Below are 18,570 nucleotides of genomic sequence, written 5' to 3' on the forward strand. Positions count from 1 at the left end.
TTAGTAGTGTTATATTAAAATATACGTATTATACTCTGTATTTTTTAAAAGGAACAAAACCACAGAAATGTTATGCGTGTTTAACAAGGTTTGGGAAACTGAAAATTTTACCAACGGGTTCGGCCAAACCTGTGCGAACCCGCTGAATATCACCACTGATGCCTCAAGCCTGCCTATGCTTTGGAGCAGCACAGTGACCTCACAGGTGACTGGTGCCATTATATATGACAGTCAGTCACCTCTAGTAGTGATCCAAGGGACCATGAACACCCAGCAGTGACATCCTGCAGCCACGTATGTTCTCTCATGGCAGGGCTCCCAAGAGCCATTTTTTAACAGGACAATGCTTGACTACACACAGCAAGGGTGTCACAAGACTGCCTTTGCACATTGCCACGCTTCCCCAGCCTGGCTGTCCTGATTTATCACCAATTGAACTTGTCTGGGACCACCTGGAACATCAAGTTAGACAGCCTAGCAGTTTGGCCAAACTAGAGGACAAATTGCAGAAACTGTGAACCAAGATGCGATGCCTCAGGACACCATTCGGCACCCGTATGCCTCCATGTCCACCCATATCACATTGTGTATTCATGCTAGAGGTGGCCCAACAGGATACTAGAACCTCCTTTCATTTGTAGTTTTTCCTGCAATAAATAATCTTTGTTTTCCATGTTGTAATCACTTGTATCACTGACCATTTCATTAGATTTCAACTTCTTAATGCTCTAATTTTTATGGCAATGAGTGTAATATAAGACATGTTTTTAATTATGACTATAACGGCAAATAAAATTCTATTCTAGTGCCATTATTTTTATGCAGTAGACTCTCCCTATGTCTTGCACATAAGAGATGCAGGATTATAGAGATTACTGAATGTGTATAAGCCCAAAGCCAGTTTAAAAGCAGTGAATAATGTAATCTGTTGCTCTTTGGTACAGATTCTTTTTTTGAAGTCAAGCAAACAAGTGCATTACAGCATGCTGAAATGCAATACTGTACACAGAAATAAAGCCAAAATAAATGGGATGTATGACGTGACTATTTTATTTTCATGAAAGTGCATAGGCCATCATTCTGCAGGGTATGCCAGATAATTGACAGTCTATTACACTTTTATTTTAGAACTCTCAAAATATTTGTGTGTAAAGATTTTGAACTGATTTAAAAAAAATCTTGTTATATTATGTTGATGGTATCCATTCAGCAGAATGGTAAATTTAACATGGCCAGAAATATATTCAGCAGCATATTTTACAAAGGGCTTTTTTTCTTTGACCATTGCAGTTTCTACACACAAATCTTTCTTGCAATAAATTATAATGTATAAAAATGTATTGTACTAAAAAAAATAAATATATTAAACCTAATTAAATGTTATAATTTATTTTAAATATTGAAAGGATCACTTAAAACATAAAAGAAAACACGTATATACACAAAAAACATTTTTTCAGTTTTTTTAAGTAAACTTTTGTTGATTTTACTGCTACAAAATATAAATTAATGTAAATTGATACAACCACAACTTTTTACAAATAATGTAATACTGAGATATCATCACAGTGTTTTGACAAATAACATCTATGAATTTAAAGTAACAATATTGGATACAGTTGAAGGAGATATAAATTTTGGACACAAAAAAATCTATTCATGCTATACACACAATTGTATGCATATATTTTTAAAATTAATAAGTACATATTTACAAGTTTTGCTTATATTTACTATTAACACTTTTCCGTACTTCATACATATGTCATGAGTACAAATTCTGTGACCCAAGTAGTCAGAATTCTGTTTCCTAGCAGGAAACAATTCCATTAATGGGAAATCCAGGGAAATTTTTAATGGAATTGAGCAAATATAAACAGAAAATTTTTTAAAGAAATTTTAATATAAAATGGTCCCATTAATAAAAAAAATAATAATAAATGGAAAAAGTATTTGGAACTATATTAAAGTAACAAACTAAATACATCGTAAGAGATGTATGGAATGGATGACCACGGCAGGCAGATCGCCATTGGATTTTGCAAATGGACTCTGCCGTAGAATCCGATTTTTTTGCTCCCTTAAAGAAAACAAAGTTTAGTTTCAAATAAATGCAAAATAAGAAAATAAAGATGGTGTTTAACCATTTCCCTTTCTTCCATTTACAAATATCAAATTAAAATTTGCTCACACATCCAAAAATATTTTCTTTTTACTCAAAAGTTTGGAGCATTAATTTTTCTCAAAATTAAATTTGATCTTACAATACATGTTATATATAACATTTTTAATGGGAAAGAGGAAAGTAATTTTGCACATTTTTGAGCAAAAAGTTTGAAATTTTCGTTTTTTTTGGTGTATGTATATATATATATATATCTATACAATACATTATTCTGTATCTACAGTTTAAACTTTTTTGTCATTTTATGTACATAATCTAACAATCATTCCTATGTGACAAATTTACTGTACACAAAACGTTTTGTAAGAAATAAAACAAAAATAAGATAAAAATCTGTAATTCCAAATCTCAAATTTATATATTTAAATTTTGGTAAAAGTTTATAATTTGGATTTTCTTTAAACAAATTATCTTGTATAATATTTAATTTTAAATTTTAATATATAGAAACTATCAAATTTATTAGTAAATTTGGTATTTTAGAAAGAATTTTGTGCATTTATTCGTCGATGTAATTCGAGACTACTACACAAAAGAATGAAATTTATGTATAGTAATTTCGAATAATATCACTAAGGTTATAGTATCTTGTATGTATATTGATATATAATAAATATATTTTTCCCAAATATTTTTTAAACTTTTATCTGAAATCTAATAAAAGACCAATAAGAAAAAAATACTATTTCTTAATGTATTATTTTTTCTTCAGAGTTTTTTCTGCTTTCTTCTGAAGTTTCTCCTTTATTTTTTGTTCTTTTTCGTAAGCTCTTTTTTCTTTTTCAAAAGTCGACTTAATCTCTTTCAGCTTTTTCTTGACCACAGATCTGTCGTGACTATTCGTTATTCCTAAACTCTAAATTGGAAACCATTGATGAAATATTTTTGACAAAACAGGGAAATAAAGGAAACTGTAAAAGTAAAAGAATAAATGAAACAAACCTTCAAGCGACAACTGTCCAACTGCAGTAAGGTTTGTCCGTTGATGTTGGCTTCTCGGAATTTTTGGACGTATTGCTCTAGACCCATAGCTATTAACCACTGTCCTACTTGTGTGATCGTCCAGAGATGGATGGGACCGCCTTGCCAATGATGAGGCTTTTTGCTTCTTTCGATATTTATGTGATGGGGAATGATTCTTCTGTGTTCCATTTCTTGTGACTATAGTAACAAAAGTATAAAATACAAAAGTTATGTAGAAATAAAGTGTAAAAATTGACCTTTTACGTAATTTTTTTGTTATATTCCAGAAAATTTTTAATTTACAATTTCTCTAATAAATAATTTGGAGTTGATAAAATCTGTTAATGCTGAATATTATATCAAAAAACATTTATCCAATATTAGAATCTGAATTTCTTAAAACAGGCTTCTTGTTTAATTCACATAAAAATCATTAAGGTTGTTAACATATTTATTAGTTATAATTGATATATTCTAAAAAGTATTATAATATAAATACTTTAAAATATGCAGAATTTCTAAAATTAATTATAATTACTAATTATTTGTCCTACAAATAACAAAACATTACCTTTGAAATAGCACCCTCAATACTTTGGCTTGGAGATTTTTTACTAACTGCTAATTTGACTTCATGCTGCACAAGAGACTGATCTGTAATATATAAAGAATTGCTGTTTTTTTCTGACAGACACTAAACACATTCCAATAAAATTAACAGCAACAATGTTTATATCAATATATGAAATTTTCTAATTATTTAAAAATAAAAATCCAATGACACGTTTATATAAAAATTCAGAATTATATTTCATATTGTATAAACAAACAACATAGTTTATTGAACTTTTTATTTTTTTACATAAATGAAAAATAAGTAAAAAGCATTAGCAGTTACATATTTATTTTCTATTAGATGTTACATAGTGTAATACTAAGTTAATAGGAAAATGATAAAATAAATCTATTTCAGTATATTGATTCAGCATTAATTTCACTAAACAAAAATCTAAAAAAGTTATAACTATGAATTATAAACATTACTACTGATAACAATATTAATTGGCTAAATGGTATAGGTAGTCGAGATGATTAAGACGTATGTCTGTCTCTTTGAGAAACTTCAATTAAAATCCAAATCAATTCCTCAACTGCGAGCTTAGTTTAATCTATGACGACATGTTAAAAAGCTTTTAGTGACCACAAGACATAAAAGAAAGCAATGTGCCACATTTAAAAATGAAAAGTAGTTGTTATAATTTCAAAATAATAGAATAAAAAAACAATCCTGAATCATGCTATGATATATATTGACTGAATACTATATACACTTTTTATTCTTTGAATATGATTTGGCAATAATTAAAAACAAAAATGAAACACTTCCTAAAATAGCCATTACAATTTTTACAGTTTCATTTTATTTAGTTATAAATTAGAAACAAATAGCAGTTTCAGTATAAATTATATTAGAAGAAACATTTATATAGAATATAATGGAACTGAAATCATTATTTATAATCCATCATTAAGTTCATAATTGATGAATTTATCTGTGTACAACATATCATTAATTTTAATATTTGAAAATGTTAACTAAAATTATTTTCAAATTTTTTAATTAATTATTATTATTATTATGAGTTGAAATAAAATTCAACATTATATATACGGTAGAGAGTCATTTATCCGAATTAATTGGGGACTGGGGTTGTTCGGATAACCGATTATGTATGAAAAAATATTTTAACCTATCCGATGTTGAAATTTTTCTCCGTCGCGTGTCGCTTAGTGTTGAATTTTCGTCGATTTTAAGCCTAACGAAAATTTTTATAATAATAATCGAGGCTATTGTATCGTTAAAAATTATTTCTTTATTTTGTACAAACAAAATAAATATATTGAAAAAAAATATAAAAACATAAAAATTATACTTTAGAAGTAAATCTAATATCAAAAAAGTTCAATTCAGCATGACACAGTCCGAGTGGAAAGCATTCGGATAACCGATGGTTCGGATAACCGGGTTCGGATAAACGACACTCTACTGTATTTAAATTTACATCATTTAGACTAAAATATTGATGTCTTTTATTTCTATCAACTATCATAACTGTATGCATCATTGTAACTTTGTTCTGTTTTTTTTTGGTTTCTATACAATATTTTTTTCTTTGATGTGATCAATAAAATTTACTTTAAAATACATTACAGTAAGAATATATTACATTATCTAAAACAATTATGCAAACTCTGTAAAAGTTTTCTAAGTTATGGGTATTTGTAAGATTACATAAATTATTAATTGTAGCCATTTCAATACTGCTCTACATACAAAGTAACATAGAGAAGCAGAGAGCAATTGTATAGTACAATACAAAAAACAGAATCTTTCTGAAAGGAAACAACTTTGGCAATTGTTATTAACTGATAAAAATGCCATTGCAAAGATGTAGATAGGAATATTGGCAATTAGACTTTGAAATCAATCATTAAAGACAGGGAAGCAAATTTATCCTTTAAAATTGCACTTTATGTTGGCTATAATTCAATGCACATGACACTAGTGGATTTGAGATCTGCCATCTGTAGATGAAAATCATATGACTGTTCACAACCACAGAGAAACAATCATTATTTACAGTAAGTTCAAGATAGGATTTGTCAATGTTAGTCACTTAGCATAGCATTGGCAGCAAGTTACACTTCAGACTTATTACCCAGGAAGTAAACAATACTCCTACAACTTTCACTGCAAGCTTATGTATCATCAAGTACAGAGTTTGACAATAAAACCAGGTCACATACGAATATCTTCAATAGTGTGCTAACAAGATGCATTGTTATTCTGTTCAAAATAGAATAATAGAAAACAAATACTTAGGCATTGTTAAGATGATAGGAATGCTTCCCAGGACTTGCAATTTCAGAACAAAGATTCTAGTTTGGAATGAAATTAATCAAATATTTTAATCAAAGTTGGTCATTCTTTGAGATTCTATAATTGCAAGCAATTCTCAATGTATGAAATCCATTTACAGCAGATTAATACATGCCTGTGCTTGCTTTCAGTACCTTCAAAGTCAGAATGTACTAAAAATATGATTAGCCCATTCATTTGAACTTCTTCTCTATGGAACATTTTGGATATGACAGATTAGCAGTTTCAATAATGCTCTAGAGGTGTAATAAAAACTGTTGAATAGCTGGAGTAGTAACTCCATAATGAATGGCACAGTATTGCTCATGAGGTTAATGCAACCTACTCCACCATATTTAATAATGTTTTGCTACATGAGAATCAATATTGTGAGAGTACATGCGAGGATATAGAAATATTCTAATTCTCTAATCATTGGATCGGTAGGATCTGCTCACTAGGTCATTGGATGGCTAGGTGGGCATATAAGTCGAGTGGGGAGGGGTCAATGTGTTTATCAATAGGCATCTGATCTTAAACTAATATCTAATATCCTTCAACATCCAATTAACAAATAAAAAGGTTTAATAATCTAAGCAAAACAAAGGATAAATACAAGAAAAATACAATTAACATCTAAGTCTATCTAAATACACCTCTATTAATACCGAGAGAGGGTTGACATAAGTTTTCCTTTCTATGGGATGAGATAAATTCATCCATGGCTTGGACTTGTCTTCATTTTGGCAATGAGTATTCAGAAAGGAGACAAAACAGGAATGGAAGACAAACCAAATTATATAGGAACTGACTACTTCTCTAATATATGGAGTAATCCATGTAGTTATCCTGAGATGTGTACTTAATGAGGGGTCCAAGTAAAATTGGCAGTTTCTAACCCTTTTATACTAAAATTTTCTCCAATATTGGGTTAGTATTTTGACCATCTAACAGGATGTCTAGATGAGTCATGTTAGTCAGAGATTATGTTATTAGGAGTGATAATGATCTCAGGAAAATAACAGTCAAAAGGAAACGTTTATTCCTTGTTCTCTTCAATTTTTTTAACCAAAAAGGGAAGTGTCAAATTTAACATCAAAATATTACATTGAAGCTTAAATTAAGAAAAATTAAATAAATCTTATAATCAGATTCTCACAATATATTACACACTTCATCCCTAATCTCCACCAGTACTTTGTAATTTTTCAACTTTAAATGATATGTTATACAAATAATGACACTATCTTCATATACTGTATGCTATCATACTCCTCACTATCATCAAAATCCCATTAATCCTCCTGGGTGCTGATATTTATACGTTTGGTATATTTAAAGTAAATATTATTTCAACAGATAAACATTTATATATTTATTATTTCATCAATAAAATCTAGATTTCTTTTCTATCAATTCTTTATTTTGATATTTTGAGATATATACAACACATTTTTGCCAAATTTGAAAAATTATTCAGACCAATCACTTAAAAAGTTAAAATTCATATGAAATTAGCATGTCTCAGAATTTTCAGTGTTTGTGAATGCTAATCAATCTTAGTTAATTCATTCGAAAAAAGTAATCTAACTTACCACCTCCTCCTCCTCTTTGTGTTATTTCTACTGGAATTGTAGATCTATCAGATATAACTACCCTGCTTGGAGTTACACTTTGTTCAGGAATTTTGCTTTCACTTGATTCCTGAGAAATTTGACATTCGTTTAAATTTTGTGACGGTTGAGATTTGGCAACTGAAGATATATCATTTATTTCTTGCTCATCATTTCTTCCTACAATGTATTATTTGTTTAAAAAGATTAAAAATAAAATAATTATAAGCTTATTTAATCATACCTTTGGTCTGCCATTCCAGCACAGCTATTTTTATTTCTTCAGCAAAAGAAAGTTTTCTTTCTGGCTGAGGATAACTTGGTCCAGTTGGTTTTGAAACATTCAATGGCTGAGGATTCTTAATTTTGCTACTTGAAGTTGCTGTTGAACTTCCTGCTATATTTTGTAAATTAGATTGTAACTTGTCATTAATTACCTTAACAGGTTCTGAAAACCTGTCAGAATTAGATGTTCTTTTCTCTTCTTTGAGTGAAGAAGATAAGTTTTGACCATCTTGAGAAACTGTTGCTTCATGTCTGGAAAATATAGAAATGTTCTTGACATTGTCATCAATTGTAATTTCATTAAAAAATCGATTACTGGTTAAACATATAGATTCTGATTTTTAGACTAGAAAAAGTACGTTTATTTTGAATGAGAAAATAATTCAATTTAAATAAATAATTAAAACAAAATTCAAATAATAAAATACGGAAAGAACATTTTCATAATCATTAAAAGTGATTTAACAACTTAAGAATTTATTTTAATATAAATATTTCCTGTAACATCACTATTAATTTAAAAACTATCATATCGTATACACACAAAATTCTGTAAGTTCCAAAAATCAAATTTTACAACAGCAGCAAAGGCAGTTAATATTGCATTTTACAGCATAAGACTCATTATAAAGTTGTAATCATGTAATTACCTAGTTTCACTGACTAAACTCAACAAATGGAAAAAAATATTTTGTTGTTTACTTGGTTTCCTCAGCAGAATGCATACATGTGCTTATTACAAGTAACAGTATAGCTAATTCTATTGCTCAAATGTCTCTAAGATTTTTGCAGAATATGCTTACTCCAAAGGCCCACATAACTATTATATAAAATGTATTTGACCCCCATAGTGACACTTAAAAGGTTTTCACATGTCAATGATATAATTGAAATAGATAGAAGAATCAAGTATTTTACAATTCTTAGAACTTTGTAGCCTTTACAATTATTCCTTTTTTTTAGTTTTTTTGTAGTGATGCAAGATGTTTTGAATAGGAAATTATAGTAAAAGTCAAGATAATTAATTAAGAATAGTATTTGAGTTGCTTTCTCATAATTATTATTCTTTCTAAATCTCAGAGTGAATTTAAAATTATTACAAAATAGTAAAAATTCTCAAAAGAAAATCAGCAATAATATAAATAATAATATCTCTTATCCAATAATTCAAGCATTATATCTAAGCATTCCAAATAACTAACCAAATTTAGATATTCATTACTGATAGCAAAATATCAATAATATATTATTAGATTTATAAAATATAAATTTAAATAATGTAAAAATATATTAAATATAAATTGTTCTTTTACTTTTAATCCATGTAGTGTACTATACATGTTCATATAAAGCTTATAGCCAAATTTAATAATTATGAGTATGATAAATACTAATTGATTCATTTATATTCTGTATTATTCAAATATCAGTGAACCCTCAAATTACAAAATTAATATAGTAGAGTTGCTTTATTCTGACCACCATCTAACAATTCACCACAATACAATGACCAATAGAATAAATCCTATTGTTTTCCCTCCTGTAATGCTATTTTACTATCAATATAATGGGCTAGAATTTTATTAAAACATTGAATCAACAAACCTGGGAATAAAAATAAATTGTCCTCTTAAATAAGAATAATGTCCTAACATTTAAACCAATTTTTTTTTAAAAACAAATATATTGTACTGTACATAAAAATACAGTGGGTGATTGGTTAACTAACAGTTCAAACTGCAAACAATGAACACTTTTGTGAAAGGTTTTTATGATCAGACAATGAACACTTTTGTGAAAGGTTTTTATGATCGGACAACAAACACATGTTCAGATAATGAACACCTCACAGAACAAATACAAGAAGAAGCAATGCTGCTTTTAATATTTGTAAAACTTAATGGCATCTATATATGGTTTATGGAACAAGACTGACAGTTGTATACATAATCTTTTTCTGTTCTCTGAATTTGTAAGTGCTTTTCTGAACTTTTTATGTAAGAAAACTGATAATATTATGGGGCCTAAAAAGAGTGGAGTATCAAGAACTGTGTTCACTATAGAAACTAAGCAAGAGATAATAGCCAAGGTAGAGAGTGGGCAGAAGATGTCTGATAGTTTATGCAGATGATTTCAACAGGTCTACATTAGATAGTCTTAGCTAAACTGAATATAATAAAAAACACTCAAGCAGATCAAAGAGTAACGAAAATTGCATCTGAGAAACAAAGATGTGCCACCCATGAAAAAATGGAGAAATTTCTTTTAATTTGTTATTAAATGTAAATAAACAATAGTAAGAAAATATATAACTTTTTATTTATTTTAGGGGGTCTCCAGAACAAATTAATCAAATTTTCACAAAAATCTATGGTAAATTGATAATCGATTAACAAACAATTTGGATAGCAAACATGGTCATGGAGTGGATTATGTTCATTAACTGATCACCCACTGTACTATATAAATACATATAACTCTGATAATGAATTAAATAGAAAAAATTACAACACAAATATGAAAATCCATTACAATTTGAAACTGTCATTTGATTTTTTACTTTAACTATTATTTTAACTTAAAAAAGGATTTTAAAAGTAAAAAATTTTTAAATTATATATATTATTTATATTGGAGATATTTAGAAAATTTAATATAACCATTTAATACAATTCCTGTTTTCAATGAGTCTCTTAAAAGGTTGCTATAAATAATTCAAAGTATTTAATAAAAGTTAAATTACTTTTATATTATTTATAAAAATTGAAAAATAAAATGAAAACTGTTTAAGATCAAATTTAAAATATTTATGAAACTGAATACACAATTATTGAAAAACAGTTTAATTGTAATGGACACACATTGTATATCAACAAACATTATGAAATTAATTACAATATACAGATATAATCAGAAAATTATACATAAAGTGTCATACCTAATGCTACTTTTCTCACATTCTTTCTTTGAATCATCTTGGTAAGTCTACAAAAAAAAAATATCTAAATTTTTATTCATGAACAATGTTGAGGTGAGTTTATAACAGCTTAAGTTATAATCAATTAACCAAATAATTAATTTTTTCTATTGCATAATACCATATTGGCCTAAATATAAATTGACTCCTTATTTTTTGAAAAAAATTAAAACCTAAATATAATTCTTAGCATATGAAAAATTAGTAATTTGCATTAAAAAATTTGGGGGAAAAAAAAAATCACTGAAATATTTCATCACTTTCATCTTCATCAATCCTTTTTCATTTCATTGTCATGATAATATGGTCTTCAGCCTCCTTACACAGCACATCACCCTCTGCTCTTTCCAAGTTTTTGTTAACACACACAATGTTTCTTAAAGCTCTTTATAATTGTGTCTTCATCAGCAATCTTTCATAATTTTACTGTTCTAACTTTTACAAGAATATGTTGAATTTTTATTACTTTTTATCTATGCCATCATTTATGAAAATTAGTTGCAATCAATTACATTTATTTCTTTATTTCTTTTCAAAATTACTTTAGTCAAAGGTAAAAAGATTTTTAAATTTGTATTTACAAATATATGGGAATCAATCAACATAAATGAATTTTTGATTGCTTTCTTAGCTGTTTTTACAAATTGCATTTAAATCGTACCTAGTCAATCAGAAAATTGTATTCAAAACGTTTGTTTTACTGAAAAATATATGTATTGCATGCCTATATTATAAATTACAAATTGAAACTTCTTTTCTGTTGATATCAGTAAAAATAAAATTAATAGAAGTCAGAGCAAAATCAAAACAATGCTCTAATGCTAGGTAGTTGTAAGTGGGCTGCATAGTACATACATTATCTCAAGGGAAGCCTCTCTGCATATTTCAAAAGTATTCTGGAAAAGTGTAATTAGAATTTTATGACTATTAAAAATGAAGCCAAAACTTTGTGTTTTGTTTTAACTTTCTATTTTATTTATTTTTTTTTTTTATAAATGTATAAAACATTTTTTATAAAGCTCTTTTATACAATCAAATATATAATCATATTAACACATAACTTTATAATTACAATAGAAATTTACACTTTATAACAGAATAAATTTTGTGGTAAATTTTCAGCAACCTTTCCCAATTTTTGATGATGGATTAATCAGTAGAATCCTAGGAGTAAAATAAAAAAGTTACAAAAATAAAATTCCTGTAGAAGTTACCAAACTGACTGATTCTGTTGAATATGATAAAAATAATTGACTAATTAATTAAGTAATCATGCCAAACCCTTCATTCCCACATGTAGTTTGTAGGGCTGCAGCCTGACAGGTTAGTTAGGTTAGTGTTTAGAATCTCTAAACAATTGACACACTGAATTTCAATGTCAGTATAACTGTGCACATGTACCATACAGTTATTGAAATCAAAGAAAAGTAATCAAATTTGAATATATAGAGGCTTGGATAAAGATCAAGAGTGATTTTTTGTCCCCTTAAAAACTGGAAGAAAACATTGACTAATATTAAGGCCAATACAGTATATAAATTTAAAAATTCTTGAATTTATTTTTCACCTTTGATAATAATGATTCTTTCATTTCTGATGGAAATTTATTTTCTTTCTGTGTAATTTTATAAACTGATTTTTCACCAATGGGAATTTCACTTTTTTCTTTTTCTGACTCTTTCGTTGTTTCCATATTTAATATTCTACTCTGTTCACTGTTTTCTTGACTTATGTCAGTACTGTCATCAGATAATTCACCATCTGATATATCCACTTCTATTTTTCTTACTAAAACATTACATTTATTATTAAAATTAAATTTTACATAATTTAGAATTAAAAAGATGAATAAGTTTATTTTTATTAAGTAAAGTATTAAATTTAGTAATTAATTTGATACAGAACCTGGAATACTTCTCCTTGATTTATTGTTCAGTTCAATTTGTGCAGTTAATTGATGAACAAGTGAATCACTTGGAATCTGTGCTGGCAAGCCTGCAGTTCTTTGTGCTTCTAGTAATTTCTGTTCTAAAATAATTACCTATTTATAACAAAATAAAATAAATAATTTATTATTAACAAATTAAATTGCATTTATTGATTAATTTCTATTATAGTAGTAATAGTTTAGTGATCTCATTTAAATATTTATAATTTATTTTCAAACAAATATTTTATGATGTAATTCAAATATTGTATTATTTCTTTGCTTAGCCCAACCTTTTAAAATAAAGGCATTTTTATAAAATTTCTTTATAGAATAAAATGAATAACTATAAATTTAAAATGCAGAACAAAAAAGAAACAACATAAATAACTGATATCGATTTTTAACAAATGCATCATAAATTCATAGATGTAATAAGGAAGCCTGATATTTGATAAGTAGTTTTGCAACATGAATAAAAAAAATCATCAAAATACAGTGATGCCTTGACTTAAGAGTTTAATTTGTTGTGACAGAAGTCATAACTCAAATTACTCGTATGTCAAATCAATTTTCCCTATTGAAATTAATTGAAATGCCATTAATCCATTTTGGACTCCCCAAAACACTGCAATTTTTTTTACATGTTTTTAAATAAGAAAAATGTACTTATAAATAACAATTATTATATAAAAACAATAAAATGTACTGCAATAAACTTGTTTTGCAGATGTTGCAGTGTTTGCTGCATGGATAAAGAAAGGATGGAAAATTCAAGAAATCAAAGATGGTGGCACCACACACAACATGGAAGTGAACTAATGCCTATGTCACTTGATCACATGTTTTTCTATTAGCTAGCCTATCAGACATTGGAAGAGTAATGAAAAGTTTTCCATCTTCTTTTTCTTAATCTATGGTTTGCTGTGGCATATGGTTCTCTGCATCAACTAGCAGTGCGGTATCTGAAGCTGGCTCATAACCTGAATTTTAGTTCTCAACTCAAAGCAAAAAATCAGCCAAGAAATGGCTCATACCTCAAAGAACTCATAAGTCAAGGTACCAGTGTACTGAAGTAGTATGGTTGTTTCATGAGAGATCTGATGATGTCTAAAACACTTAACAGTTTTCTTCAATATAATTACTAGGATCATTCCTGCACTTTTATTAAATTATCATTGAATATGTTTTATTTAATAATTTAATCAAACACCTACTCTATCTTTCAAAGCCTTTATTAAAGCATTATATTCTTTATCCATTTCTTGCATTTGCTGTGTTTGATATTCTTCATGTTGTACATATTCCTTTTCCCTATAAAAAAAGAAATTCAATTGTATCTTTTTAAATAATATATTTAATGTATGAAATTAAGTGTTATGTTATGTCTGACAAGATACTTTTTAATCAATTCTTCTATTATAATATAAAAATGATTTTATTTACCTGGAAATCTATAATTTAACTAATGATGAATTGATCAACAGACTATTCGATGTTGTAAGTTACATACTATTAGCATATATAATATAAGCTTTCAAGTTTAAACTTTAATGTAATACTTAAATTATTTGTATACTCAATTATCATGCAATCAATATCAAATTTATAACAAATAAAAGATATGTAAAGATAAATTAAAAATTAAAATTGCATTAATCCTCTTGTAAATATTTTATAATCATAACATAAAAATTAATAATAATTTAAAATTTACCTTTGATTAAATTTTTTTATAATTTTCTTTGCTCTTCCATATTTTTTATTCAATAAACTATGCAGTTCAGCAGTTTTATTTAACATTTGTTGAGACCATTTTATTTCTTGATGCATAGAAGACAAATTCGATTCTTTTTCTTCCAACTGCATTTGTAAATCTTCTAACTGAAGTTTATAATCTATCTGTTCTGCTTGCAGAAATTCATAATTAAGTACCTAAATCAGAAAATATTTAATTTTACCTATTTCCTTTTATCATTTTTCAAAATAAAAAATTGTTATTACTAACTTTTTCCCTCAACTTCTTTACTTCAGCTTCACTTATAGCAGTCCTATATTGGGCCTATCAAATGTTTATCAAATTAAGTTTAATTTTTATCATTCAAAATAAATATATCAAACTTATGTTACATTATTACCTCTTTTAATTTAATTTTTAAAGCTTCTGTGTCATTTTCAAATGATAAATAATCACTACTGTCTTTAACTAAGTCAGGAATTCCTAACGGTGGATCATCATTTTTTTGATTAGCGGAACAATCATATTCATTTAAATCTTCCATAGAATTTTCCTAAATATATAAATATATATTTATATAAAAATATATATATAAAATATGGTATTTCTTTAAATATTAAATTCTTAATGATTACAATTTATTATAATAAATATCTTTTTATCTCAAATTTTCAAAATATTTCAAAATTAGTCAATCTAAATCAGTACTGTACAATAATATTTTTTAATCATATCATCTGATTTAAAACTAATATTAAGCAACTAACTTTTTAGTAAAAAAATTACTTGTAGATGTAAATAAATTAAATTTTTAATTTTAATATACAATTTAAACTTTAGTACAATGAAGACATCAGAGGAGATTTTGAACTAAGTATGTTAATTTATTACAAATTTCTCTTAACAAGCAACTATATTAGTTTATCCCCTAAATATGTTAGCTTACAAACATCCAGTATTAACACTAATTCTTTGCTTTTATACTCCTGACTATCATCTTAATATTTCCTAAAGAGCATCTTTTTACAGGTTTGCAAATTCTGTTAAAAATGTTGAAAATCTTCTGTTTCTAGATTTATTAAATTTAAATAATATGAAAAGGCTGTGTGTGTTATGTAACTTAGTTGTTTTAATTTCATTTTTTTATTGGTTTCTTTTATCATGGAGAGAGGCTTATTTTGCTCATTATTCTTGCCTTGTATCAATTATGTAATAAAACATAATAAAGAAATAAATTGATGATCTTCAAGACTGAGATGTGTTGCAATGAACAGATAATGCATCACTTCAGAGAGCAAAACATGAAATTGATAAAAATCTTTAAGCTGAGTATCACTTAGCAAATACTAATAAAATAAATATAACAGCAGTGAATTAATATTGAATGAAATAACATGTTAAATAAACAAAACTTTATGACATGAATTTCTGTTATTCAAATCAAATTAAATCACTTAAATAAATATAACAAAAAATTTGGCACATTAAGCTCTGATGAAATTGTAAATCATTGCTAGAGATAAAAAACTGATAAAAAGATAAACACCCTTATTTCTATTTTTATGATTTAGCAAAACAGTTTTCAAATCAAATATCCAAACAGGTAAGAAATAAATCTTAATGTTTTAAGTATTTTTCTCTATGGATGAGAATTCCATTCTTACTCATTTTTGACTATTTTTTGAACTATAAACAAGATTCAAATAGTGAGAAACTTCTCCAGTGAAATATAACAAGAAATGTCACTACAAATTAATAATTTTCTTCAAATCAAACTTAAAACATAAAAAGGGAGTAAACAAAACATGGCAATATTTTTCAATAAATATAAAGACGAATCTGCCCAAAAGGGATCACCATTTATTTTCGTCTTTATTTTTATTGAAAAATAATTCTCCACCGGATGAAAATTTACTGATGGCAATATTTTGTTAATTCAAAAAGCACAAATTATGTAAGAGTCATTTTACTATACAATAATAAGTTATTCAATGCAAATCATGATATTTATAATAATCATTTTTTATAACTACATCCATTAAAATTATGTTTGATATATATATATACAAAAAAATGTTACAAAAGTAATAATTGATAACAATTAACATTAAATAAAATTATTTGAATTAACTGAATTAAAATTACTTGAAATTCATAATAATTAAAAATATATATAACAGTTATAAAATTACATTAAATAACAATATTTACTTTTAATTAAATTTATTAACAAACAAAAACTAACAAAATTTACCCAATCTTGAGATTCTTGCATTTTTTGTTCTTTATCTGCTTGTAAAGATTGAGAAATTAATTGAGCAATTTCACTATTGGCACCTTCTTTTTCACGTCCAATTAAAAATCTAAAAAATAAGATGTTAGTTTAATATTCTAAATATATTTTGTTGCAAATATAAAATCATTAAATAAATGCACAAAAGCATTGCTTTTAGTAAAACTTACTTTACTAATCCAGAAGTATTCCTAAGAACAGATGCTGCATATGCCTGTGTAACACCAACCAATGACTTTCCATCTACTTCAATTATTTGATCATTCACTTTAATTCTAGAAAAAAAAAAAAAGATGTAATATTATAGCATTACTATGTAATAATTTTTAAAATTTAGTTTCATGCCAAAAACTAACCAAATTTAGTCGCTTATAAAGAATGGACCTAAAATATTTTTTTTATAAGCAATGATATCGAAAAATAATTACAAATATGAAATCAAAATAGATTTATATTTTTATTTGTCGCATTTTTCTATTTTCTATTTTATAAACATTTGACACTACTATTAATTCTATTAAAAATAATTAATGAATAGTTAGTTTATATGTAAATATATGTATTTATTAATTATGTCATGCATTTATAAAGATCATTAACTTATTCCAGTTATTGAATAAAAATTTGGACTATCATACAAATTTAGCTTACTAGAATATATTATATTTTTCCCTATCCTATATCCTTCTTGTATCAGATTTGATTCATAAATTTTATTTTTATTCAAAATTAATATTTCATAAAAAAAATTTGCATTTTCACTTATTCTATACAAATTGATAAAAATTCAAAACTTAAGGACGTCAATTTTATAAATTTCTACTAGCACTTTGTATAAGTGTTTAAAAAAATATAAATGCTGTAATATAGCGAAACAAATTACAAAAGGAATTATTTCTTATAATTGGTTCGATGTAGACAGGCTTTTAAAATGTTGTTATTACAGATTTGAATCAAATATCTTTACACAAACTATTTACAATGTTGTACATTTCTTAATTTCATTTCAAGTGAAACATTAACATAAATAGCTTAAAAACTGTCAAAGAACACTTTCAGGTTACTTTAAAAATATACTTAGAGTTGAATGTTATTAATCCTCGTGCATCTCATTTAAAAATCATTATAGAAAATATATCAATAAGGGAAACTGAAAAATCTTCTCATAATAATTTCAAAAATTGTGTAAATTAAATGACAATTATTATTATAAAATATTGTAATTTTGTGTGGATAAGATGCAGGTTGTGTGTGCTTAAAAGTCAATTTGAATGCAAATGCAAGTTTCTGCTAATTTTAATTTGCAATTATAAACTCAGATTTACTTTTGTCAAACTTACTGAGAGCATCTTTAAAAATGTAAAATATCCTTCGTGTATTAAAGACATTCATTTGTCATTGTGATGTTTCCTAAAATCTCCAGAAGACACAAATACTGTACATGTGCTTTGCTTTTAGACCTCTCCTGTTCATTTTCTGTACAATCCATCCATGCTTTATATGACATCATCAGGGATTCTTACTTTTATTTATTTATTTAAGCTTCCAATAATCCATTCTATCTGCATAATAATCATCTTAGAACTATTTAGAAACTAATTTTCAATTTTATTTCATGTTAGTTTTTTACAGAAAGTAAGGATTGATCAATTGACTCAAACTCATGTCA

The 18,570-nt window shown here is 26.4% G+C and overlaps 1 protein-coding gene across 1 annotated transcript in view; it reads right to left on the reverse strand.

Annotated features, from left to right (window-relative positions):
- Window positions 1–1,373: 1,373 nt before the first annotated feature.
- The window catches only part of LOC136984336 (interaptin-like), a 99,494-nt gene continuing 82,297 nt past the window's right edge, over window positions 1,374–18,570 (reverse strand). Inside the window, exons 11-24 of the mRNA XM_067281273.1 lie at window positions 17,072–17,176; window positions 16,863–16,971; window positions 15,009–15,161; window positions 14,879–14,932; window positions 14,588–14,805; window positions 14,088–14,184; window positions 12,849–12,984; window positions 12,511–12,731; window positions 10,905–10,951; window positions 7,926–8,218; window positions 7,664–7,861; window positions 3,720–3,802; window positions 3,128–3,346; window positions 1,374–3,041 (exon numbers count right to left, since the gene is read on the reverse strand). Coding sequence (XP_067137374.1) covers window positions 2,883–3,041; window positions 3,128–3,346; window positions 3,720–3,802; window positions 7,664–7,861; window positions 7,926–8,218; window positions 10,905–10,951; window positions 12,511–12,731; window positions 12,849–12,984; window positions 14,088–14,184; window positions 14,588–14,805; window positions 14,879–14,932; window positions 15,009–15,161; window positions 16,863–16,971; window positions 17,072–17,176 — 2,092 coding nt within the window. The 3' untranslated portion in view covers window positions 1,374–2,882. The remainder of the gene's footprint in view (window positions 3,042–3,127; window positions 3,347–3,719; window positions 3,803–7,663; window positions 7,862–7,925; window positions 8,219–10,904; window positions 10,952–12,510; window positions 12,732–12,848; window positions 12,985–14,087; window positions 14,185–14,587; window positions 14,806–14,878; window positions 14,933–15,008; window positions 15,162–16,862; window positions 16,972–17,071; window positions 17,177–18,570) is intronic.

Source organism: Centruroides vittatus, unplaced genomic scaffold (genome assembly GCF_030686945.1).
Source record: "Centruroides vittatus isolate TY-2023 unplaced genomic scaffold, ASM3068694v2 contig_914, whole genome shotgun sequence".
Classification (NCBI taxonomy): domain Eukaryota; kingdom Metazoa; phylum Arthropoda; class Arachnida; order Scorpiones; family Buthidae; genus Centruroides; species Centruroides vittatus.